Source organism: Carassius auratus, chromosome 30 (genome assembly GCF_003368295.1).
Source record: "Carassius auratus strain Wakin chromosome 30, ASM336829v1, whole genome shotgun sequence".
Lineage (NCBI taxonomy): Eukaryota > Metazoa > Chordata > Actinopteri > Cypriniformes > Cyprinidae > Carassius > Carassius auratus.
In genome coordinates, this window is record NC_039272.1 from 29,802 (window position 1) to 55,742 (window position 25,941).

The following is a 25,941-nucleotide window of genomic DNA, read 5'->3' on the forward strand; positions in this document are numbered from 1 at the left end:
AGGGTCAATTTTTATAAACCGATTTATGCATCAGCTGTATAAATCATCTCTCCAGTTATGAATGGTTTGTAAGGAGGACAATATTTGTAAAATCTGGAATCTGAGGGAGCAAAAAAATCTAAATATTGAGAAAATCATCTTTAAAGATGTTTAGATGAAGTTGTTAGCAATGCATATTACTCATCAAACATTAGGTTTCAAAAAACACTAAGCCTGACTCAAGGGTTTGTGGTCAGAATAAACAATCACAGATGCTCCAGAAACATACTGTTGGAATATACATGCAGCAAAAACCATCGCCTCCTCGATCTGCGCGTGATCTCGCTCAGCATCTGTCTGCTCTTGTGGTTACAGTAAACATCCACGAGACCGTCATTTGAAGCGTCATCTTGAAGCACTTTATGCTGGTTAGGCTCTTAGCACAAGAGTCTCAGTGAGGGTCTTTTGAAGCTGTCCAATGCTGCATCATGCTCAGCTTTTCTTTATGGAGCACTCAAAACTGCTTCGTTTCTTACTGTGACCAGTATTTTATTGTATTTAACAACGTTTTCTCGTAATTTAATGTTTAATCTCAAAGTCTTTTCACAGATTTTTTTTCTTGAAATTTTACAAGTATATACAGGTGCATCACAATCAATTAGAATGTCATGGAAAAGTTCATTTCAGTAATTCACCTCAAGTTGTGAAACTCATGTATTAAATAGATTCAGTGTACACTGACTGAAGTAACAAAAACCCATCAATTCACGATCTCAACAAATTAGAATATGGTGACAAATCAACTCAAAACACCTGCAAAGGTTTCCTGAGCCTGTGCAATGGTCTCTCAGTTTGGTTCACTGTGCTACACAATCATGGGGAAGACTGCTGATCTCACAGTTGTCCAGAAGACAATCATTGACACCCTTCACAAGGAGAGCAAGACACAAACATTCACTGCCAAAGAAGCCGGCTGTTCACAGAGTGCTGTATCCAAGCATGTTAACAGAAAGTTGACAGGAAGGAAAAAGTGTGGAAGAAAAAGATGCACGACCAGGTTTATTGTTCTTAGGCACAGGGATGATGACAGATTTTTTTAAAGGAGGTGGGAACCACTGAGGTATCAAGAGACTCATTAAAGATGGATGTAAACAAACCAGTGTTGATCAGCACAGGTCCTCAGAACACTTCCAGGAATCCCATCAGGACCTGCTGATTTCCTGATGTTCACTCGCTTTAGTGCCCTCCGAACCTCGTCCTCTGACACCGTGATTACATGATCACCGCTGCTGTTCCTGACACTGATCGACTGACTCACATCACCGGAGAATGTGTTTAGCTCGTCAGCCAACGACGGATCTGCTCTCACAGCTGCAGAGGATTTGTTTCCAAAACCACAGATGGTTCTTAGTTCTGTATTTGGCGGCTCTTACTGCGTGTTGGAGAACATGGCACAATATTTTGTACTTGCTCATGTTTCCCGATGAGAGACCGGTGCTGTGCGTCTGTTTACTGCCTCACAGATTGCTCTGTCCATCCAGGGTTTCCACAGAATTGCACAGAGCCCCTACCAAGTATTTGAGACCATGTACAGTAAATGAACATACTTTCCAGAAGGCCAACATTTCACTAAAAATGATTTATTTATTCATTTTGGTCTTATGAAGCATTGTAATTTGTTTTGAATTTGTGGGGGAGGGGGGGGGGTTGTTAAATGTGAGCCAAAATCATCACAATTAAAAGAACCAAAGACTTAAACTACTTAAGTCAAATTATGCTTCATTATAGCTTGGTAATTAATAATAATTGGCATCAAACAGTTTTAAAACCACTGGTCTGTGGTCAGCAGTGTTGGGGGAATTCAGTGTTCCTCAGAATGAATAATACAAATACAAAAACAAACGGTGAAAGGCAGGCAAAACTACTACCAATTCAAGCTAATAATCAGAATAATAATTTGTCCCAATAATAAAGCCCCAGCCCACACATTAACATATTTTTAACTATGCTGCAAATTATTGTATCTTTATCTTAATGTATCAATTCCTTAAAGAGTAGTTTTGGTACCATGGTTTGCCCATTGGGTGTATGGGAAGCCCTCTGTTGTGTGATTACATAACCTCTTCCCGGGTGCCTGTCCACCTCGACAGTGAGGAACAACAGAACATCTTGTTTTCATTTCTGAGAGGAGAGCTGGATCGGAGACCAACACAACTGAGTGTCACAGATGAAGTGCAGTTCATCTATGGTCTTCTTTTTCCAGAGGCATGCCTTTACATAATGTGCTGTATAAACTGCATGCTAGCACTGCTGTATAACCACTTGCTGTTCAGTATTTATTATATTTATATTAACGTTTTTCATAAGCCATTATAAATGCTCTGGCTGTCCTCCGAAATGTCTTCTACAGCAGGCTGAGCAGGTGTGTCTTTCTGGTCCGGATTACCATTGCAGGTCACAGGAGATTCATTATTTATTTTTGAACGATGCCCAGAGCACCCTTTTGTTATTGATTATTTATGTTAACACAACTGTGATTGTTCCCTGATAACTATTTCAGTGAAGTGGAAGAATTTAGAAATTAAATAAAGATGTTTTTCAGTTGAACATGTTAAACAAATGTTTCTTATTTAATTCTCTCTCTCTCTGTCTTCCTCTTCTCTCTCTCTCTCTCTCTCTCTCTCTCTCTCAGAGTTGAGGCCTACAGCTGTGCAACTGATGGAAAGTTGGTCTTTTTGGTGCTTTTGTTCTTGCACAAATTATACATATATATATATATATATATATATATATATATATATATATATATATATATATATATATATATATATATTCTTTAATCATTCTCAAGTTATGTCTTGCCTCTCTACAGCCATTACAATATCTGGTTATATCATTTAGTGACGGCATATACTGATTCCATCTTTATTTTACCTGATAATGAGCAAATTAGTTAAACTTAAGGAAGTTAATCAATATACAGTATAATTCAAGAAACTAAAACTTACTCCCACTTTTCGGTTGTTTAAAGGTTGATATACATTTTTAATTTGTTTTGTGAAAATTATTTTGTTTAAATATAACCTCTAATGAATTTTGAATAAATGACACATTTTATAAAATATAATAAAATACTCCTGAGATTTAAATGTCTTTCTAACTATGTATGTACAAACTAAACCACCTGGGTCCTATAACTGCGGTCCTGAAACTGCAACTGTTACTAATGCCGCGTTTCCACCGAAATTACCCGGAACATTTGTACCAGGAACTTTTTTTCCCAGGAACTTTTTTCCCCCCAGACCTGTTGCTTTCTGCGTTTCCACCGTGGTGTAAAGTACCGGGTAGATTAGGCAAATAGACTGGTTACGTAGGTCTGCGCGCGTTTCTCAAAACAAAGTACCGCTGATTAAAAAAAAAAAAAAAAAGTACGCTGATTTTGGACGTGCATCCTCGGTAGTTGGTTCAGACTTTGTGCATTCCTCTCGGGAGAGGGATGTCCGCGACGACGCAAGTCCGGTAAATCTATAAACAGCAGCGTACTTGATAACTTCAGTCTGCTCGTCATGGCTACTCCAATTTTCCTTACTGTATATTTACAATAAAACGAAATATGATATCAAATACCACTGCCTCCTTTCGTTTTCATTTAAGCATAATAACAACTGCAGAAATGTTCTTAGTTCAGGGAAATGTGTATATGCAGCCATTACAATGAAACAAAATATTATATAAATTTGCCTTTTTTATTTTCATTTTAACATATAGATAAATTGAATACAGACCAAAGAAACCTGTTAGATTTACCCCGCAGCTGAATTATATGTTATATTTAACCACTAAAGACACTTCAGAGCCAGCGGCACATATCAGAAGGTCTATCCCAGGAGAGGCTGCTTCTCTGCGGATACATGAGGACTGAGCTCCCGCTGATCGAGTGGAGCTCACCGTCTACGAGATCGGCGAAACACATTTTTTAAATAGGCATGATCTTTATAAATAAACCATAGATTTGAGTTTTAAACAACTACATTCTCTCCTGAAATACTTTTAAAATTAAATTTCATGACACAATAACAGTAATATTTGAAAATTATCCGAATAAATGGTGGTTGAACTCAACCAATGCTGCGTGAACTCAGATCGCTTTGGCTACTGCAATTTTCCCCTCAGTATATTTACAATAAAACGAAATAGGATATAAAATACCACTGCCTCCTTTCATCTTCATTTAAACATAATAACAGCTGCAGAAATGTACTTAGTTCAGGGATAAGTGTAACGTTATACAGCCATTACAATGAAAGAAATATTATATAGACTTGCCTTTTTATTTTAATTTTTACATATAGATAAATTGAATACAGACCAAAGAAAACCTGTTAGATTTACCCCGCAGCTGAATTATATGTTATGTTTAACCACTAAAGACACTTCAGAGCCAGCGGCACATATCAGAAGGTCTATCCCAGGAGAGGCTGCTCTCTGCGGATACATGAGGACTGAACTCCCGCTGAACGAGTGGAGCTCATCGTCTACGAGATCGGCGAAACACATTTTTAAATAGGCGCTGTCTTTATAAATAAACAACAGATTTGAGTTTGAAACAATTACATTCTCGCCTGAAATACTTTTAAAATTACATTTCATGACACAATAACAGTAATATTTTGAAAATGTTGATCCGAATAAATGGTGGTTGAACTCAACCAATGCTGCGTGAACTCAACCAATCAGAATGTTTAGCGCCAAAGTCCGGCCCCCGAAAGTTCCGGAACTTTAAAAAAGTACCACCTCGCCAGCAGGGACTTTCTGGGGGGCATTTTTTTACCCGGAACTTTTATTTAGTTCCTGGTTCCTGCGGTGGAAACACACCAAGTACCAGGCCAAGTCCCTATAGTTCCTGGGTAAAGTTCCTGCGGTGGAAACGCGGCTTAAATCATCCAGTTCGGTAAGTGGCACAAAAAAACTAGGGTCCTATAGCCGGGGTCCTAAACCTGCAGCCTCCGATTGTGCAGGACCATAGGCTCCTAGTGCTGTGGTCAGCAGTGTTGGGGCAATTCCTCAGAATTAATACAGCGGCACAGCTGAACGGTTTTCTCCATGTGACTTTACATAAATTTGCCAAAAACAGAACTTTTTATATTAAAAACAAACAAACAAGCGCAACCCAGTAATAAATTAAAAGTAATGCATCAGAACAGATGCAATATGATTCTGATCTGTATAATGGAGTTCGAATGGTTAATGTCATAGATTGTCCACATACTTACATATTTTTTTTCTTTATTCTATTATTCATGTTTTTTTTTCAATAATATAACCGCCTCAAATACATCAAGCCACATGATAGATGACAAAAATACCGAAACGACATTTACGAAGAATTATCAAATAATATGAATCATCAATACTGACCGACCAATAGTCGGCGTTTAAAGTTTCGAACGAACCAATGGGAATTGAGATGGGCGTGTCCCCGCAAAATTCAAGCGTCAGTTGCAGCGTGAGCAGCAGTGTGTGCTAAGTGCTAACAGACTCCTGCACGAAGTTACTAACAAACGCTATATTTATTCAGATTAAATATTTGTTGTGAGTGATCGGATAAAGCGATGGAGGCTGTGACGGATGAAGACGCATCTAAACTATCTAAGATCGGTAAAGCGCCAGTTTACACCAAGCTAGGCTAGCTCCATGTATCGTGATCTTTAACATCACGGTTTCTGTTGCCTCGTGTGTGTTTATATGTATACATTCAATAACAGTATCTTTTGTTATGATTTTATTTCGGGAAATCCTTGGGTTTGCTGTTGAAAACACTTCAACACGACGCGATGTGTTTCTGAGGCGTTTGCGCGCGTCTGTAACGAGATCTTTCTGCTTCATAAAGAAATTATAGTTAGTTTATAATTTACTGTATAATCATGTTTCCATCAAGGAAACTGCTTTATAAACCTGCAGTAGTGTCAAAAAGATCACACACCAGTCCTGAAATAATTTCTTGTCTTGCCATTAGTACATTTATATTGTTATGCTAAAAGCTAAGTGCTATTGTTTGGAGCAGTTGAGTGACGTAGATGAGTATGGGAACTCTTGTTTTTTTAATATATATTTATATATATAGATCACTTTGACTTTAGTGATTTATTTTTTTATATTAATTATTATTATATGCCAACCTTTTGAACGTGAAGCTGATGTGATTTCCCATATATATATAAATAAATAAATAAATAAAAATTGTTACATGCATACATTAGAAAAATATAATCGGGTGTTGACAACAAATGAGATGCATTTCTAGTTTCAGCATTATTTGTTCTTCAGGTATTGCTCTTTAAAATAAATAAAGTATTGGCTGAATGCAAAGTGAGCCACAGTTGGTTTTTGATCCCTGAATATGTGAACAATTCACCAATCTCCACATCTCTGGAACTGAACCGTCGAGGGCCTTTAAAGTGAAGATATCAGAAGGAAAGTTTGTTAAGACCTAGATCCTAAAAGGATATTACGGTATCTTTAATACTTTTTTGAGTTGCAGGAATGCAAACTTGAGGAAAAAGTGCTTCTTACCATTTCTGACCTGTCGCTTTTGTCATAAAGTGAAACAAATATGACTAAAGTAAACAGATTTTACTAATAGACATACCAGTCTCTGCATAAAAATACATATCACACTGTTATTTAAATATAAAATATTTTTTTATAATTTATACATATATGTGTGTGAAGAAGGTTACAAGGCAAAATATGCATATGCAAAATTTCAATCTAGCACATTTACAACCGTTATTAAATGCATGCAATGTTAAATCACAAATGTCTTTCTCTTTGGTTTACAGAGCTACGCAAACAGAAATTGGCAGAATACCTTGCTGCAAAAGGCAGACTGAAAGCTCCTAATCCAAAGTAGGTGGTCTTGAAGGGTCTTTCTCTCCGAAACAACTGTTGAATTTATACTTTTTCCAGTTTTAAAATACAAAAATGCACTGCCTATGTTCTGTATTCAGAACTGCCTTCGTGTGTTTCTGTTCTGAATCCACTGTGTTGTTTTGTTGTTTTACTCAAAGGCCGTATCTCAAGGAGAAGAAACATGCTGAAGATGAGCAGAAGTCTAAGACTGTGAGTTAGAGACTTTTCTTGAAGCTTTGCATGATTCAGTCGGCAGCGCTGTTGAAGTGACGTGTCTTTGTTTCTCTCAGACAGCGGAAGGAAAGGAGAACCGTGGCATCAGAGGCACAAATACAAAAGAAGTCAAGGCATCAGAAGAGGGTGATAAAAACACATCCTCAAAAAAAGGACTTGGTATCAGTTCGCTAGCCAAAGCCCAAACACAGCCGTCCGGTAATTCCCATAATGCTGTTCGGGAAGGCCTTCGTGTTCTCAAGACGCAGAGCAACAAAACAGCTTCTCTTCAAACTCAGAAACCAGCTGCGACGTTCAAGACGACTCGATCACAAAGCCTTCAAAGTGTCCAACCGAAAGCTCAGACAGCGTCACAATCCCATTCTGCAAAGACAAGAAAGCCCAGTCTTGTGTCCATCTGTAACCCTTCACAGTCTGGACGTGGCGTCTCTGTCCCCAGAAGCACAGATCAGAGCCGCACCGTTCAGTCTACAAGGCCTTCAGCCAAGAAATTACCTGAAACAAGCGTCAAATCAAGCTCCGCTGCCAGTTCGACGACTCGAAGAGCAACTAAAGTGCAGGGAAACGGTGTTTCTAAAACCCAAGTGAAACCCACAGAACGACCCAGAAGTCTGAGTGCTGTGCACACCCGCAGTTCTCAAAGCAACCAGAAACCAAACCCATCCACGAACACATCCGACGTGAACCGGAGGAAGGATACCTTCTCCGTCGATGCAACTAAACCGAAATCAAACCAAGCGACGAGAGCGAGCGCTGCTTCCACTCTCTCTAAACCTGCGGCTAGAGAAGCAGCAGCGGTCAGCAGAAATAAAGGAACGAGCACCGCTGCTTCCACCAGACCGGCCGGCCGGAGCTCCAGGAGCTGTGTTCAGATCGACAAGCCTGCGGATCAGCTCCAGACTCCCAAATCCAGACGGTGTCCCAGCGCTCAAGGAGTCCGGACCGCTCCTCTAGATGATGGACAGAAGAAGCCCACTGCAGCTCAGGAGGACAGACTGTGAGTGTACTGCCACACGATCACAACCTGTTACACACCTACACACATACATGACACCATGAAGACTAGTGTGCTTTAGGCACCAATATAGCCACCAAAAAAAAAACATTATTAGCCTATGATTTACTCACCCTCAAGCCATCTGAGAAGAGACTAATCCAGTAGGAGTTATATTAAAACAATGTCCTGGCTCTTCCCTGCTTTATAATGGAAGTGAATGGGTGTTGAGATTTTAAAGGCCAATAAAGCTCATCCATCTATCATAAAAAAAGTGCTTCATACATCTCCGAGGGGTTAATAAAAAGGCCTTTTTGTGAGTTAAAATCCAAGGAATAGTTCACCCGAAAAAGAACATTTCATCCCAGATCAGGATGAGTGTGTTTCTTCATCAGATTTGTAGATTTATATCATGATGCGCTATATTAGCTCCTATATGAATTTGCATTGCATTTTATTATTTAAATTTAGCACAGATTTTTCACATATTGTAAATTATCCTGAAGCCTTTGATGCATCTGGAGGTTTGCAGCTCAAAACTCCGATGACAGAGTTTGGGTGAACGCTCCCTTCAGAGAAGTGTGTGTGTGTGTGTGTGTGTGTGCGCAGGCGTAAGCTCCAGGAGTGGAGGGAGTCCAGGAGCATCACGTATAAACGCCCCCCCATGCCCGTCCGGGTGGTCAGGAGGAAGACCGTTTCTACTCTTCCTCAGCCCTACTGGACTTCTATAGAGAATGAAGACGGGGTTCATGACATTGTCTTTGCTGTGGACCGATCGCTGGATGACTGCATTGAATTATTACAGCAGGTAGCGTTAATATTATAGCAGGAGCTGTTGTAGTCTCTTTATGCAAAAAAAGAATTTGCATAACCAGGTGCATCAAAGCAGATTCATCTGTGGAAATATGAGGAACATCAGTCAGAGGATGGAAATCACAGCTGGTCATCATATACATTAGGATCACATGTTGAGTGTTCTTGATGTTTGGCCACAAGTGATTATTAATTTCCCTGGACGAGACATTGTGTAAGAGTAAGTTAGTCGATAACTGAGATTTTTCTGTTGTGTTTGTGGTCAACGTGCTTCAAGGTCAAGGAGCTCGAAGACAGATGTTGAGAAACAAAGGTTATCGAATAGACAATCAAAAGCAGATAAAGAACTTCGCTCAGTGAAGGGCAATGAGCTTTTATGACTTTATTAATTTTGAAACATGGTAATATACACACTATGATAAAATCTGAGTTATTAGAGCGTGATCTCCTGATAACCCTATTGACTTTCCCAAAACGGATCGGTTCACGCTTCCCTGATTGATTAGAGCGTGAGGAAAGGTGGAGTGTGTTGATGGTCGTCTGAGTCAATGATCATTGTCTAGACTCCAAGTGACTGGACTCTGAACGGGAGTTTCGATCACGTATGTGAGAGCGCTGATCTACTGCACCGAGGGAAAACCCCTCCACATTAATCAAGCTGGAGTTTCAGATAAAGCTTTCTCAAACCTACATTCAACATTTGTCATGATTGTTCCCTTATCCCCGATCCAGGTTTGGTTAAGCTAATCTCAGGTGTTTGCTATTTTCTGGTATTAATGGACTGTGACGTTTAAAAGCCTGAGGTTACAGTAGAATCACAGAAACTAAATGATGCATGGTCTACAGAGAGTGATTAAAACAACCGGTTACCCACATTCTTCTTGTAAGCATGAATGTGTACAGGTTTGCATCAACCTGAGGATGAATGAATAACCTCTCTCTGATCTGATCAGGGTTTCCCGGCGGAGCGGGTCAGAGATGTGCTGTCTCGGGTGCCAATGGCACAGAAGTTTGCTAAATACTGGATCTGTCAGGCCAGACTAATGGAAAGAGAGGGAAACCCGGAGCTGCTGGCCATGTTTCAGGAGGCCATCCGTGTGGTCAGAGAGGTCAGGATCTCTTCATCTCACACATGTTTTCTTCTCTTGATGTTGTTTCATTATTTGCTTTGTTTCAGTCTGAAAATCTGAGAAATCTGTTTTTTATTATTATTGCGGAGAGAGAGACGCACGCGTATCACGGACAGCGACACTGAACCGAGCTTTCTTCTGCGAAGTTCTCCTCGAAGTCCCTCCTGCACCTGAACGAACAAATACACATCGCAGTCTGAACAAACACAAAGATGTGAAAGAGCCCAATTCAGTACTCGCGGTGTTCTGGTGTTCCACCTTGGAAATTATGCTAAAAAAAATTCAGTTATTTCTTAAGTGAAAGTAAACAGTTGAGGAAAATAATGGGATGTGTATTATATTGGATGCGTTCATCATCTCTTAAAGTGACCGCGCCTAATTTAGCGACTGGCTGCTGTAATGCTAGTGTCTGTACCTTGACACCTACAAACTTGAAAAAAACGTAAACATTGGTGTGAAACCGGCGTAAGGTTGTTTGCACCTTGTGTAATGTGGAATTAGTTTACAGCTTTTTCAAGCACTTTCTGATGCATTTTGGAAACAGGAGATGAGCCCCTTTTCTAATGCACCATCTAGCTTGATAAACCCCTTCTCAAAGACTTACTGTTTGTCAATTTTATTTGGGTACACATTAGGGCTGTCAACGAATATTCTAAATTTCGAATATGTATTCGAATGGTTTAAAAAAAAAAATATTTCGAAGATGAAAATTAATATTCGAATAAAAAACTAAAATGTGGAAAAAAAAGGCCTGCGGTAGTAGAGGCGTGGTTTCCTGCTTTGTGAGTGGGCTCGGGGTTCAGGGACAGGTCACAGGAGTCACACTGTCTGGCACAGCATCACTGCTGAAAGTTGACTTCATGGAAGATGGCAGCAAGTGCAGAGCCCAACTCGACCGCAGCAGAAAGTCGTATGCAAGCTGTTTAAGATACAGTTAGCATACCATTCGACTAGCACCCAAATGAGCATGGCACAATGTGTGGAGCTCCAGCTAAACAGTCACGTGTTGACACTTAACGTTACACTGCATCGCCCGCCGCAAGCTCTTTGTCTGCAACACGACAAGAGACCATAACGGATAAATAATTTTGTTAATTTGTAAGGACATGAGACCGATCGGTATCGCGGATGGGGCACGCTTCGGGGGTTCTGTCAAGCAGTGGATCCCAGGTTTGATTATTTATCGTTTCATGTCAAGGAAAAGGTCCATGTTTACCACTGCACACAGCTCAATGTCAGTTCTATATGCTGTAAAACTTCAATTAATATTAATAATATTTGTTTCAATCACTGAATGAAGCCTGCTATCTTTGGGACAACAGTCGCGACCTTAAATTGCTTTCACAAAAATGTGTTTGTTCATTTAAACCGTTATGCGCAGAGAACGTAAGGGTGAGAGACTGAGGTCTGCGGTCTTGGCCATTAGCTGATTTCCTTGTGTAGGTAATACGTTGTCATATGTTTCAACTTAAATAGACTATCTATACAAGTAGTTATGTATCTTTGTATTATTTTGGCCTGTTATTGACGTAATGCGCGTCATTGACAACATGTGGAACCAGATGTTCGAATAGTTCGAATATTCGTGTATTTTTTAAAGGGAATATTCGAACGTCATTTTTGAGCAATTTTGACAGCACTAGTACACATATATTCTGAATGCCGTCGACATTGAGCCATTTTAATCTAGATTAATTTCACAGTGTGATTCATCTAGATTAAAAAGATTAATCTACGTCCACCACTAGTAATGATACAGCTGTGTTTTTTACAGTAATGATACAGCTGTTGTGGTTTTTTATCTTTAGAATGAAAGCCAATTGCATTTCTTTCTTTAGCAAGAGCTTACAGTAACCGATGACTGACTCTAGTGTGTGTGTGCGTGTGTGAAAGAGAAGCGAGTATCACAGAGTTTGAGTAAACCATCAATTTTCACTCATTGCAATATGTTTCTTAACAGCCAGTGGATGAGCTACGTTCTGTGGTTTTTGAGATCCTGAAAAAGAGACAGATTCAAGGTAAAGGCATTCAGTAATTCATCATCAAGTGACGCACTGTTTTTTAACAATGAGTTTTGACAAACAATATATTGCAGGGATTTTCAGTTTACACTGCTGCTTTGAATTCAGATTTTGAAATGTGTTTGGTAGAGGTCTCATGTTCAACAAAGGCTGCTTTTGATCAAAAATACATTAATGAAACATTATTTCAAAACTGTAATGTATTTCTGTGGTGCTCCGCTGTGTTTTCAGCATCATTCCTCCAGTCTTCAGTGTCACATGATCTTCAGAAATCAGAATAATATGATGATTTACTGCTCAAGAAACATCTATTGTAATTGCTGCTTGATATTTTGGCATAATGCCATTCAAAAAGATATAAGAATGCACTTAATGGTTCAAAAGTGACGGTAAAGATATGTTACAAAATATTTTAAACAAATGCTGAAGTTTAACCCTTTCTATTCATCAAATAATCCTGAGAAAATAAGTCAGTTCTCACAATATCTTAGGCTAAGAGATAAGATTGAGCATTAGATCAGAATATTAGGATGATTTGAATCATCCATCACAGGAATAAATTACATTTATAATGTTTCCTAACATCACTGTTTTTAATAACATAAATTCAGCATTAGTGAGCATAAGTGACGTCTTTTATTAATATTAATAACACATTAAATCATTCAGGTTCATCTCTGACACCAGAAGAGACTGGAGTGTGTGATGAAGAGGACGGCGATGACATCATACACACCCCGAAACCCATCAGTGCCCTGATCTCTGGAGCGAGGGGAGACTCGTCCGTCGTCAAGTACAAGATCACAGCCACCCCTGGGTATGAGCCCTGCACACTTTCAAGGGCATGACCCCTACTGCGCACTTACTAGGGCACGTGACCCCTACTGCGCACTTACTAGGGCATGACCCCTACTGCGCACTTACTAGGGCACGTGACCCCTACTGCGCACTTACTAGGGCACGTGACCCCTACTGCGCACTTACTAGGGCACGTGACCCCTACTGCGCACTTACTAGGGCGCGTGACCCCTTCTGCGCACTTACTAGGGCACGTGACCCCTACTGCGCACTTACTAGGGCACGTGACCCCCTACTGCGCACTTACTAGGGCACGTGACCCCTACTGCGCACTTACTAGGGCGCGTGACCCCAACTGCGCACTTACTAGGGCGCGTGACCCCTACTGCGCACTTACTAGGGCACGTGACCCCTACTGCGTACTTACTAAGGCACGTGACCCCTACTGCGCACTTACTAGGGCGCGTGACCCCTACTGCGCACTTACTAGGGCGCGTGACCCCAACTGCGCACTTTCTAGGGCGCGTGACCCCAACTGCGCACTTATTAAGGCGCGTGACCCCAACTGCGCACTTATTAGGGCGCGTGACCCCAACTGCGCACTTATTAGGGCGCGTGACCCCAACTGCGCACTTACTAGGGCGCGTGACCCCAACTGCGCACTCACTAGGGTGCGTAACCCCTACTGCACACTTACTAGGGCGCGTGACCCCAACTGTGCTCTTACTAGGGCGCGTGACCCCTACTGCGCACTTACTAGTATGTCCAAAACATGAGGATGCAGCTGAATTGATTTTTTTTTAGCTATTAATACCCAATTTTAATGCTCACTCGAAGATATTTACACCAGATCACAAGCATACATTTGAGACAAGCCAGCACAGGTGAATATGGTAGACACAGATTTGTGAAAAGGTTTAGTATTAAAGGTTTCCTGAGATGTTGAAATATGCAAATCAGGGGTTTTCCTGCGGAGAGTGAGGTGATCCTGATCGTGTGCACACATGTGTAACAGCTAAACTTAACCCTTTGCACACAAACATGACTTATAGACAGTAAACACTGAAGAATATTTCATTGAAAAAATTCCAGCCTCCTATTTTTCATTTTATAATACCTCTTCAGACACTTCTTACAGTGCGGAGTCTCCTGGCCCAAATCTATACATTTAAGAACAATGTTCTGGTTATGTGTTAAATATATTTATATATAATATAAATTATATTTATACAAATATATACATGTAAATATAAAAATATATATATATATTGTATGTGTGTATATACCAATTAATAACTGCGTACCATTATCAATTTACAATGATTTCTGAAGACGTTTCTTTTCATTAGTACAATTATTTAACACACAGAGTTTGAAAGTATGTCATGTTTCAGGGGTAAGAGGGGTCAGCGAGGAGCAGAAGCAGGACGAGTGGACGGTCACGAGATCCGCTTCTTCACCCCGGTGCGCCGCTCGGTGCGGATCGAGAGAAGCGCTCAGCGTTATCCCACAGCGCTGCGGGAACACGAGCCCTGTGTGACCTCTCTCTGTGAGCTCGCAGCGGAGCGTCAGGAAGAGGTCAAAGGTCAGAGCTCTCCGGTGTACGTGTACCGAGAGAACGAAGCGCTGGAGGACCGTGTTCACGTTACACTGGTTTATCCAGAGGAGGACGAGACGTGATGATGTTTACCAGCTCCGACCTTTCTCTGTAAAATATCAGCAGCAGATTCCCGCCGGACTTCTGCTCGCTTCTGTGCTGCTTAGAGGTTTCCTGATACTGCACTGCTGTTGCACAGATAAGATGAAGGTTTTGTCTAAACCTGCTGTTTTATAATTTATAACTTCAGTTATAATTTATGGATTCCATCTCTGCATGAATCTTATTAAAGCATATTGGAGTCAGTGTTGCTGTAATGTTGTTCCATTGATAAGACTGAATCTGAGTGAACGAAGTGTGTAGAGTTAATGAATCTCTGCATGTCCTCAGCTTTGTACATAATTTCTCAGCAGTGTGTGACATCATCTACATCTTGATTGTATTTTTTAATCTTGATTTGTAAGTTCTTCTGTACGGTCATTAAATGTGGCGAAGCTTGGAGTTCAGGAATTTTGTTTGTTTCCGTTCTCTAAACAAGGCTGCATACATTTGATCAAAAGTTAAAAAAAATAATAATAAACTACTGTTTTATCATTCATTTCTGAAGCCAGTCTTTACTCGTTACTGCAGTGTCCCATGATCCTTCAGAAAGTGTATTATGTGCTGATTCACTGCTTTAGAGACACTTTCATATTCTGTGGAAACTCTTTGGTGTAAAGAGAGTTCAAAACACATTAGAAATCAAATCAAAATAAAGAGTTGTATAAAGTTATATTTCGAAAGAATGTAGTATCAGAAGTGCTATAAAGGATAAAAACTGATAAATCCCAAACTAAGCTTGATACAAGTTTGAAAAGTGGAAGTCATTTCATATATGTTTCTGTCGGTCACGTACATCAGAAGTTTGTCACTCTGTAAATGTCACAAGGAATTTTTGGCGGTTTACCGCAGGAAACGATTACGACAGAAATCACTGCTCACCTTTCTAACGCCTTACATAACCCAGTATTGCTCATCTATGACTGCCATACATATATATTCCAGAGTTCAATACAAGTTCAACTGCATCAACAGCATTTGTGGCTTAATGATATAAAAGCAACAAGTAAAACACTTATTGAGGTAAATTGTTTGGAAGATTTAAATGAAGGAAACTACAATTTCAGAAAACCACTTTTTAATTCAGCTTTTGTTTGAGTGCAGCTCAGTCTCGGTGTGTCCAGGTTCAGTTTAAGGTTTGGCACAGTCATTAAATCTATTGCAACAGGGTCAAAACCACAGAAAACACTTCCCATGAAAGTTTCATGAGACTTTAACATCTCAAATGACTGTGTTGTGTGACTTTATTAAATATGTAAATATCCATGCGCAGACGGTATTAATAAAATCTGACCACCCGTACTGTTGTTGATGTAGTGCTTTCTTCCTCCGTCTGTCTTCATAAAAACATTGCGATGGTTTAATTTTATGACTTACAATAGATAAAAATTATAAAAACACTTGTGTTTTTTACAACCGACTGTGGCTGAGTTTCAGATTTTTTTGTGCTGTTTGATTTAACACATGGTTTGCCGTACAATTAAAATTAATTAATGAATGAACCTGATCTAGTGCTGCGTCTACGGCTTCTCAAGAGCTTCGCTCTTTATCTGATGCTGCTAAATGATGAGTTTTCACAATTATCAACTAATAAAGCACAAAGTTTTACTTCTGAGTTATTATTTCATGTGTTCTACTCGAGAGTGTGCATGCTAAAGCTTGTCCAGTGGAGAAATCTGTAATTTGTCAGTATGTTTAAAACCATGTTTAGTCAGAATTGATCTGCTTTCATTTGTCAACGTGATTAAAGGAATAGTTCGGCCAAAACTGAAAACACACTCACCCTCAGGGTTAGTCTGTCAAGATCTCGATGTTGCTCCATCAGAGCAGATTTGGAGATATGTAGCATTGCATCAGTGTCTCATCAATGGATGCTCTGCAGTGAATGGGTGCCGTCAGAATGAGAGATAAAACAGCTGATAAAAACATCACAATAATCCACAGCACTCCAGTCCATCAGTTCAGAGAGGACAAAAGATTCTCATTCTGACGGCACCCATTCACTGCAGAGCATCCATTGATGAAACACTGATTTAATGCTAAATTTCTCCAAATCTGGTAAAGAAACACTCATCCTGAGTATAAAGAGTTTAGATATGAATGATAATTAGATACAGGAGTGAACAACTGAATACTGAAGACAAGATTTGACCTGAATTATTAAATTCAGAGCATTGAAAAGAAATGCATCCTTTATTTTTATAGAGCTTTATCCACTAGAGATCTTTCAGGGAAGTAACATACATGATGCATACTTCAAATCCTAATTCTACTCCAGCATCTGTAGCAAGACAAGTGTGTCATTACTGAATTCATGATGAAACAAGTTTCTACTGAAAACAGTAGCGAGATTGCACCATAGACGTAGTTAAGTATATCATAATAATTAATCTTATTTAATCTATACAAATATGTGAGCAATACATTAAAAATACATTTTGTGTTCATTCATTATACTGTATATTATTCTTATATTTTAAGTCATTAATAAGTGTATTTTAAGGAAATATGACAAGGACCCCCACACGAGACCTTTTGACCTCAGAAACGTGATTCAAAGCAGCTGTTGCTACTGTAAAGATGAGCGAGGAGAGCTGTTCTTCTTGTGAAGTCAGAAGCTGGTTTGGTTTCTTCTTCTGGGTTGTGTTCTGCTCTGAGCACAGCTACACTCCTTTTGTTAAATCAGGGTGTGTTAGTGAATGATTGCAGACTGAAGTTAAGTTTGAACGCTAGTGTGGAAGAGTGTAGTTTGGCTGTAGGAGACGTGGTTGTGTAAAAATGTTCTGTCAGCAGCGAGAATGAACAACGCGGTTGTAATTTTTTTTGAAAACCGTTGAATTAGCAAACTTGTTGGTTGAAAGTGGCGTTGTTATTGACAATGTTTTTGCTCCAGTGTTACCGTTGTCTACTCAGTCTAAAAAAGCGATTCTATCAAACGCCTTTCATAAAAAACAATGAGGTGCTTGTAAAATTGTTGGGGAGATATGGCAGATTGGTTTCCCCAATCAAAATGATACAGATTGGTTGTAAATCGATGTTGCTAAAAACACGTAGTGTCTTTCAGACGTTTCATGTACATGGTACTAAAGGACTATTACATACCTCCACAGTCTAGGGATGGGAAGGGGTAATAAAGAAAATGGTGGAAAAAAAAAATGGGAGTCTTTCCCTTCTACTGACTGACACACCACAAGTTGTGTGGAAATGGAATAGAATTTATTAAACACAAGGAAGCAAACATAACTTCAGGAGGGGTCCAGGCCAACATAACAAACAGAACATACCAACTCCCAAAAACAACCTAACTAACCTACAAAATAAAAAGAAAACAGTAACAAACCTTGGTTCTAACAACAAAAGAAAATAACTCACATTTGGGCTGAATAAATCATCCCACAAGAGGACTACTAGAAATTCATCAGCAAACTTCTAATCACAACAAATCAGCTACAAACTCTAGTGACATCAGCAGAAGGTACTCTCACTCCAAATCCCCACACTCCACACATCACAGCTCTGTCTTTTATGTCCAAGCATTTCCTCTTGTGGGCCAATCAGAAGAATCACCCACTAATTGATCTTTACCTGTTAGTCCTTATCAGCACTTGAGAGGGCGAGAAAGAGGGAACACACAAGGCACATACACAAAAGAGACAGTCCCAATGAAGTAGGGCCTGGGACGTAACAGGACAATAAAGGGCAATTGGATTTGACGTTTAATTTCAATCATGATGATTTCAACTATGTAGTGTATGCTACGAGCCTGAAATGCCTTAATTGCGGTGAAACAGGACACCTTGTGAGGGTGTAGAACGGGATGTAGTGGAGGAGAACACTGTACAAAAGTCTGTAGATGCAAACTCAATAGATTTATTAGGTGATGCTGCAGCTTTGAAGAAAAAGGGCCAACTTTCTGTTTGCTCAAGAAACTCATAGTGATGTTTCCAATGAAGAAGACTGGGCAAGAGAATTCGACGGGTTAACCATTTTTAGTCATAATTAATCTTTAAGTGGTGGTGTTGCTATTTTATTCTCTAAAAACTCCATTCCAATTTCTTATGAAGTAGAAGAAGTGGTAAAGGGCATATTTTTACAAATAAGGGCTCGATTTGATAATGCTTTTTATTGTTTTGGTTGTAGTTTTCTCCCTCCAATGCAGTTGAAAGAATGAGTTTTCTAAATATTTTATGTAAAGAATTAAGTGATTGCAATTCTGAGGATTTGTTCTTAATTGGAGGGGATTTTAATTGCACTGAATTTGCCTCAAGATAGAAATCATGTTGAGCCTCATATGGCTTCTCGAAAAAGGCTAATTCATTTTATAGAAACACATGATCTTGTAGACCTTTGGCAGAACTTTCATAGGACACAGAGACAATATACTTGGGCTCATGCTCATAATAATCAGTTATCTTTGGCAAGGCTTTTAAACATCAGTTAAACATGTTTAGAGAATGCGTCATAACTTTTTCTGATCAAAGTTTGATTAAGTGTGTTATTACAAATAGTTATATAAAGGTAAAAAGTGCATATCGACATTTTAATAATAGTCTGTTGTGTGATTCCTTCTTTAGAGAAGTTTTTAAAGAATTTTGGATAAATGTTAAGACTACAAAATCAACTTCACAAAGCTTTATTTTGGACCTGATTTCAAAAATGTGACTGCAATTGCTGAACATTTGAGACTCAGATCAGTGAGAGTTGTGCAAAAGACTCTTGATATTTGGAGCTCGTCCAAATTGGAGAGGAAAAACTAATGTTGGATCTGCCTTCAAAGGGATCTATTAAATTTTAATATGTCCAAGGATGGGAGAATGTAATGGTATGCTGTTAGACTCTGAAGATTTAATAATTGTGTGTACAGAAATTGCATCTGGCAAATGTTTATATAATAATTGTGTAAAGTTTTTAATGAAACTTTTTTGAATAATAAGTCTGACACACCTTGGAGAGATAAACTTGAGCTTAATGTAGATGAAAAACCAGAATGGAGAGTTTTATATAAGTCACCGGATTTGCAATGAAGAATATTGCATGGCGTCATTGCTGTATAATGTAATTTTTTTCAATGAAATTGTTTATTTGTGGTTTTAGGTATGTTAGTAGCAAGCGTCAGAAGTGTCAGTTGATGAATTTCTTGTTGGGACAAGCAAAGTTGGCAATTTATGTCACTAGAAAAGAGAAAATTTACATGAACATCAACAAAAGTCTAGTAACTGTTTTCTTTAAACTTGTAAAATCTAGGATTTTAATTGATTTCTATTATCATAAATGTATGCATGATCTTTAAATGTTTGAAACGATCTGGTGTCTAAATGGGGTTCTTCGTGATGTTGTGGAAGAAGAGATGTTTTTTCTTTCTTTTAAGGTAGCTTTTTTTGGTTGTATTTTGAATTGTAATTAAATGGAATTTGAAAATCAAAATCTCTCTCTCTCTCTCCATCTCTCTCTCTCGCTCTTTGGAATCTGTTCACCTTGGATTTGATTGGATTCCAAAATAAAGGATGGAAAATTAAAAAAAAAAAAATGATTGTAAAGCCCCAGTGAATACCTCTTTACTCTTTTTCATGACGGGAAGGAATTATAGGTGAAGGAGTGACTGAACAATAATGTTTTTAACAACACTGCTGTGTGTGTGTGTGTGTGTGTGTGTGTGTGTGTGTGTGTGTGTGTGCGTGCGTGCGTGTGAGAGAGAGAGAGAGAAAGAGAGTGTGAGTGTGACTTGAATGTGTTCTGCAGGGCATTAGTTCTCTTGGCTTCGTGTCACATTATTCTCTTAAAATATTTATTCAGTATGCCAGAACGGATGGAAAACACATCAAGCATAAATCAACAAAAAAGACAGAAGGTCATTTAAGGCAAATCTCCTTCACGTCCTGCTCAGACACAGTCAACAATTACAGCAGACTGACTTCAGTTTTAACTATACTAGAACTATAACATTAGGCTTTCAAACAGTTACAGATTGTTACATACTAACTACTTATTTTTATTAGAAGTAATATATTTGTTGTGTGTTAAAGTTGCAATGAATGAAATCTAACTCAAATGACAAGGTAAGTAACAATATTCCTGTGTATTGTTACAATCCACCTCTTCAGGTTACTTTGAGTAATGCTCATCCACATCCACTGTCTTCCTCTTTTGCTCGGAGGACATCTAAGATCAGAAACGAGGTGTGTGTGTATCATTCAGTGTGTAGAAAAAGAGACGCTCGCTGGTAAATGTTTTATACACACACATCTAATGATAGAGAACTGTTTCTGCAGCGCATCACCCCCTTCATGGTGAATTTGGACATGAGGGATTTTTTTAACCCTAAATACAGATCGAGGTGGATAACAATAGCAGACAAAGTTTGACATTTCAAAAGGATTATTTTTTACATTTCTGATTAATGTTGCACGTTTACCTGTCTTTGAGGTTTCTTACTTTAATTCTGCACAACTTTGACATTTTAAACATCGATGCTTCTGCTCTTTATTCCAGCAGTTTAAGTTTCCCATCCTCAACCTGTCTGTGTCTTCATAACATCACAGAGAAAGCTAAACAGCACACACATTCACCTCAAATGCACACTACTGTTTTTTTTTCCAGATGTTGAAACACCTCTTAGTTTCTCCAAATTCTTCCGAGTGTGTTCATTTATAAATTAATGAGTTTTAAACATGTACAGATGTTATATTTAACATTTGACAGCTTGTTGGATGCATGACAACGCTTTTAAATCAGCATTATGTTTTTGGCATTATATGCTCATTTAAATGTTTCAAAAGTTTACTTGCATTTGATTTAAGAAGCTGTGTGGACGACAAATTAGATGTAAACAACAGAAGGACAGCCAGTGATCAGAGGTGTGCCAAACATGTCGCAAGCATGCTGCCTCCTGTCTGGACTCATCTATCTATGCCCACGAGCTCAAAATCCCTCAAAACTGGCGAGGCTCTTCGTGGGATTGGACCCCATGCGTCCTATTGTGTATGTTTTGTAGGCACTGTTAAAAGTGACACTGGTCGACATTGAATAAATGTTAGTGTCTTAAATCTGTATTCAAAAAATACAGATTTAAGACAGTATATATATATATATATATATATATATATATATATATATATATATATATATATATATATATATATATATATATATATATATATATTTATCTTCATTAGATAAAGAAATATAGAAAACAGACATGATGCGCTTTCGTCTTGAACAGGAGCACTTACAAAAATGAACCGAAACTCAGCGAATAGCTACATGGTCACAGACATATTAGGTAACTACTTAATGTAAAAAAAAAAAAAAACTATTTTATTAAAATCATATGGTGGTGCTTTTCCGGAAAAAGACGGAATGTCGTTGACTGAGTGAATAGCGCATAAAGTCGTTCCGGTAACATTACAGCAAATTATTGTTATTACTGTGTGAAAGGGGCTTTTGTTAAGAGTTTTCACGTGACGTCACACACTCATAGGAACGCCCACCTGGAGGCAAAACGATTTTCTGCTCCACTGACCGCCAGGTGTTTTTACGCAGTTTACACTAAGTAGGGATGTAGTAGCCTAACGATAAACACTTAAACTATTAGTGCCTGTTGTGCACGCGCAGAGACCGCGCTCGTGTCCGTCTCAGAACGTTATTATTACTGAAGAAGCGGAACCATCGAAAAGTAGCTACACTGACTGGAATCATCTGTGTTAAAGAGAACTTAATCACTTCATCATGTTTAAATGAATAAAATAGTGCTGGCAGTCGAGTTCCTCAACTAGGCCTACTGACTGACTTTATTCCCTCTCACACTTTCACTTGTGTGTGTGTGTGTGTGTGTGTGTGAGAGAGAGATGCAGTCTTGCCATGAGCTGCTATAAAAATCCGAAGGATTACGTTTTTCCCTTCCATCGGATCAGAAGTCTGGAATGTAGATGCGCTACAAAATGAGTTGTTCTCAGGAACTGCCTCGAGATTTTTATCGGAGAACAGCCTAAAGCAAGGTTTCAGTGTGATTTCTGACATGTTTATGATTCACTGATGCAAATACAACCTGTAACATATATCTCCTTTAACATAAATATTTTAAAAACGCACTGATTTCATTTCCTTTTAGCCCTGAGGGTGATTATCACATTATAGTCAATTTGCTGCAGCTTAATTAGTGTTTCATTGACTCGCACACACACACACACACACACACACACACAGTTCAGTCTAGTGTTGATGGCCTGCCAACATTAATAACGAACTGCATTGTTTTCGAATTGCAATTAAGTCTGGAATTTGAAATATGCGTCGCGTGCTTTGAAGCGAGTTGTAATAACAGACTCAGATTAACATTATAATCATTATTAAAAGGTTCAGTCAGTCCGCATTATTAATGAGAAAACACCTCGCTCACCTCAATGCGCTGTATATTCGGCATGAGATTGCATACAAATTCAGTTGTTAAGAAAATGGTTTCAGGTAGGGGCGTAGCCATCTTTTCAGAAGTGAGGGGGACAGAAATTATATATATATATATATAACTTTTCTGTAAATGGACTGCATTTATATAGCGCTTTCAACAGACCACATGGCCATCCAAAGAGCTTTACAATTTGCCTCACATTCACTCATTCATTCACCGAATGCGGTGTCAAAAGTGATGATAAAGTAATAATTTTTCAAAAGATTTCTATTTCAGATTAAATGCTGTTCTTCTGAACTTTCTATTGATCAAAGAAACCTGAAAAAAATCTACTCCGCTGGTTTCAGCATTATCATAATGTTTTTCAAAACATTATATATATATTTTTTTTAATTCAGCTTTGAAATCTCAATAAATTACATTTTGAAATATATCCAAATAGAAAACAGTTCATTTAAATAGGTTAGTAAAAATATTTCACAATTTTTCTGTTTTGCTTTACTTTGGATCAAATAAATGCAGGCTTGGTGAACAGAAGAGACTTATTTTAAAAATATTAACAAGCTTATGGTTCAAAAACTTTTTGACTGGTAGTGGATACTATAGGCAACTTACATTTTTCTCAAATTTCTAGCTTTTAAATGGCTTAGAAATCTATAACTGCTGGACAATAACAAATAATAATGATTTTTTTTATATACTACAAAAAAATTTTTTAATCACATAATAAGGCAGAATAGTGTCTATGTCAATTGGTACTGCATTGTTCATCCTTTATTTATCACCTGCTGGAGATTACTTGAAAAACCATATATTGTTGCTATCATATGTTTAATGTCTTCGTGTTTGCAAAAGTTTCTGGGCTTTTTCATACAGCTGGACGCTTTTGCCATAGACAGTAAAAGAAACGGACGCTTTTGCCCATATTAGGATCTTCCTGAAATGACTTTCTGCGCGAGAGCGCCCTCCGGCTTTGAGTATGAATGAAACACACACTACAGGAGTGTTTGTGCTCTGTGATGTCCATCTCGCTGTATTCTGGGTCCGAATTAAATGTCAAATCATATGCAGACTATCCCGTCTCTTTGAGTTTAAATCTATATTAATTCACACCAGCTCTTGAAAACCTCTATGAGAAAAACTTAACCGAGAAAGTGCAGGGGCCGAATTTCCATGATATAAAAGGGGTTTCAGGTAGGCTATGTTCATTCTTTTCTATCGTCTCTTTGAGTTTGGGAAATGGTGTGTAAAAAGCATTTCCCGTGCATGGGCCGAGCAGGGCACAAACACGGGTTGATTTAAACATTTCCACATGGCAACATCTGTTTAACATCATGTCTGTATAGAGAAATAAATGTGCCAAAGTTCAAAAATATTTTGAAGATATTGCTGAACATTTATTTAAACATTGCAAGTGTAGCCTACATTTCTGATTGAAGTAAAATTGTCATCTCGTTTTTGTGTGTGTGTGTGTTTATTTAAAATGAGACACATATGTTTATATCTTTTTACCTACTCCACGATTATTTTAATCTCCAGACTGTTTTAGATAGTTCTGCTTTGCTTCTTAGGCTTTTCTTTAAAGAAGTGTTGGACCCTGAATGCACGAGTTTATCAGCACTGGAGCGAGCCTGTGTCACGGATCATATAATGTCTGTAAACAAAAAATAAAACTTAAATATTAGTAGGGAAATTTTACAGATGCACTTTAAAATAAAATTGCTTTTTTTTTCTTAAATCATTTTCGGTCACCAAACTTAATTAAGATTAGGCTTAAAGTCTTGTCAATTGTTTCTTCCTTACTTTCCTATATTTTAGTGGGTCATGAAATAGATTATAGGGGTCTAGGTGTGGAATGGAAAGTTTGGGATATGATACTTTGAAAAGTACAGCAGGGAAGAACTACAGAATACTGTGATATAGATATATTTAGTGCATCAATTCGTGGCCCCATTTCTAAGGAAGAGACAATTTATGAGACCGATTTTAATAGGCTTTTATTAATATGCAAACACTGTTTAGTTAACAAGCAATCTCATGAAGTATCTCAGTGTGATTTCGTTTTTACTGTGGGCCAATTGTGTAGTAGCACCAGATTGCTTGATTTAATTTTAAAATACACGTTTTTCAGCAGGTTTCCTCTGGTGAAATTCACATTTATATCATGTTACTGGGGTCACTTAAACCCAGCAGCAACAGTGTTGAACACATTTATTGAATGAATGATTCAATGACAAAGACAGTGTCTTTCTTTTAGTTCCATTTTTACAGACAGTTCTTCAAATCATTTGGCATTTCTGTATTATGGACATTTATTAAAAATATTAATCTCAAAACTTTATTATGAATTTAAGTGTAATGATTAAACAGTTAATTTGTATGTTCTTCTGTGCATATCATTAGCAAAGATTAATTTTGTTGACACACTGGTAACTTATTCTTCCTGTGCATGCCATATTATTCCACTTCAGTTCATTTTTTCTAAGTTTATAATAGACCATTTATGAATTTATCATGAAATTTGATAGTTGAAAAAATGGTATTAGAGAAAAGCCCCTGTGGATCACTGTAAGGAGTCACATATAGCCTCATGAAGGTTGATTTTTGTCATTTATCAAAAGGTGATCATACATTTTTATTTTAAAAAAAATTGTGGAATTGATATATGCAAAAATTGACTTTGGCATGCATATGATCTACAATCTACAAACCTGATTCCCAAAAAGTTGGGAAAGTGTACAAATTGTGAGTAAAAAAGAAAGGAATAATTTACAAATCTCATGAACTTATATTTTATTCAACATAGAATATAGATAACATATCAAATGTTTAAAGTGAGACATTTTGAAATGTCATGCCAAATATTGGCTCATTTTGGATTTCATGAGAGCTACACATCCAAAAAAGTTGGGACAGGTAACAATAAGAGGCCGGAAAATTGAATGTAAATATAAAAAAAC

The 25,941-nt window shown here is 38.1% G+C and overlaps 1 protein-coding gene across 1 annotated transcript; it reads left to right on the top strand.

Annotated features, from left to right (window-relative positions):
- Positions 1-5,445: 5,445 nt before the first annotated feature.
- On the top strand, positions 5,446-14,979 carry LOC113048725 (cytoskeleton-associated protein 2-like). Its single transcript, XM_026210542.1, has 9 exons — positions 5,446-5,637; positions 6,822-6,888; positions 7,050-7,101; positions 7,182-8,122; positions 8,729-8,927; positions 9,886-10,041; positions 12,023-12,080; positions 12,753-12,900; positions 14,276-14,979. The coding sequence occupies exons 1-9, from the start codon at positions 5,592-5,594 to the stop codon at positions 14,559-14,561; spliced, it is 1,953 nt and encodes a 650-aa protein (XP_026066327.1). The 5' UTR covers positions 5,446-5,591; the 3' UTR covers positions 14,562-14,979.
- Positions 14,980-25,941: the final 10,962 nt, after the last annotated feature.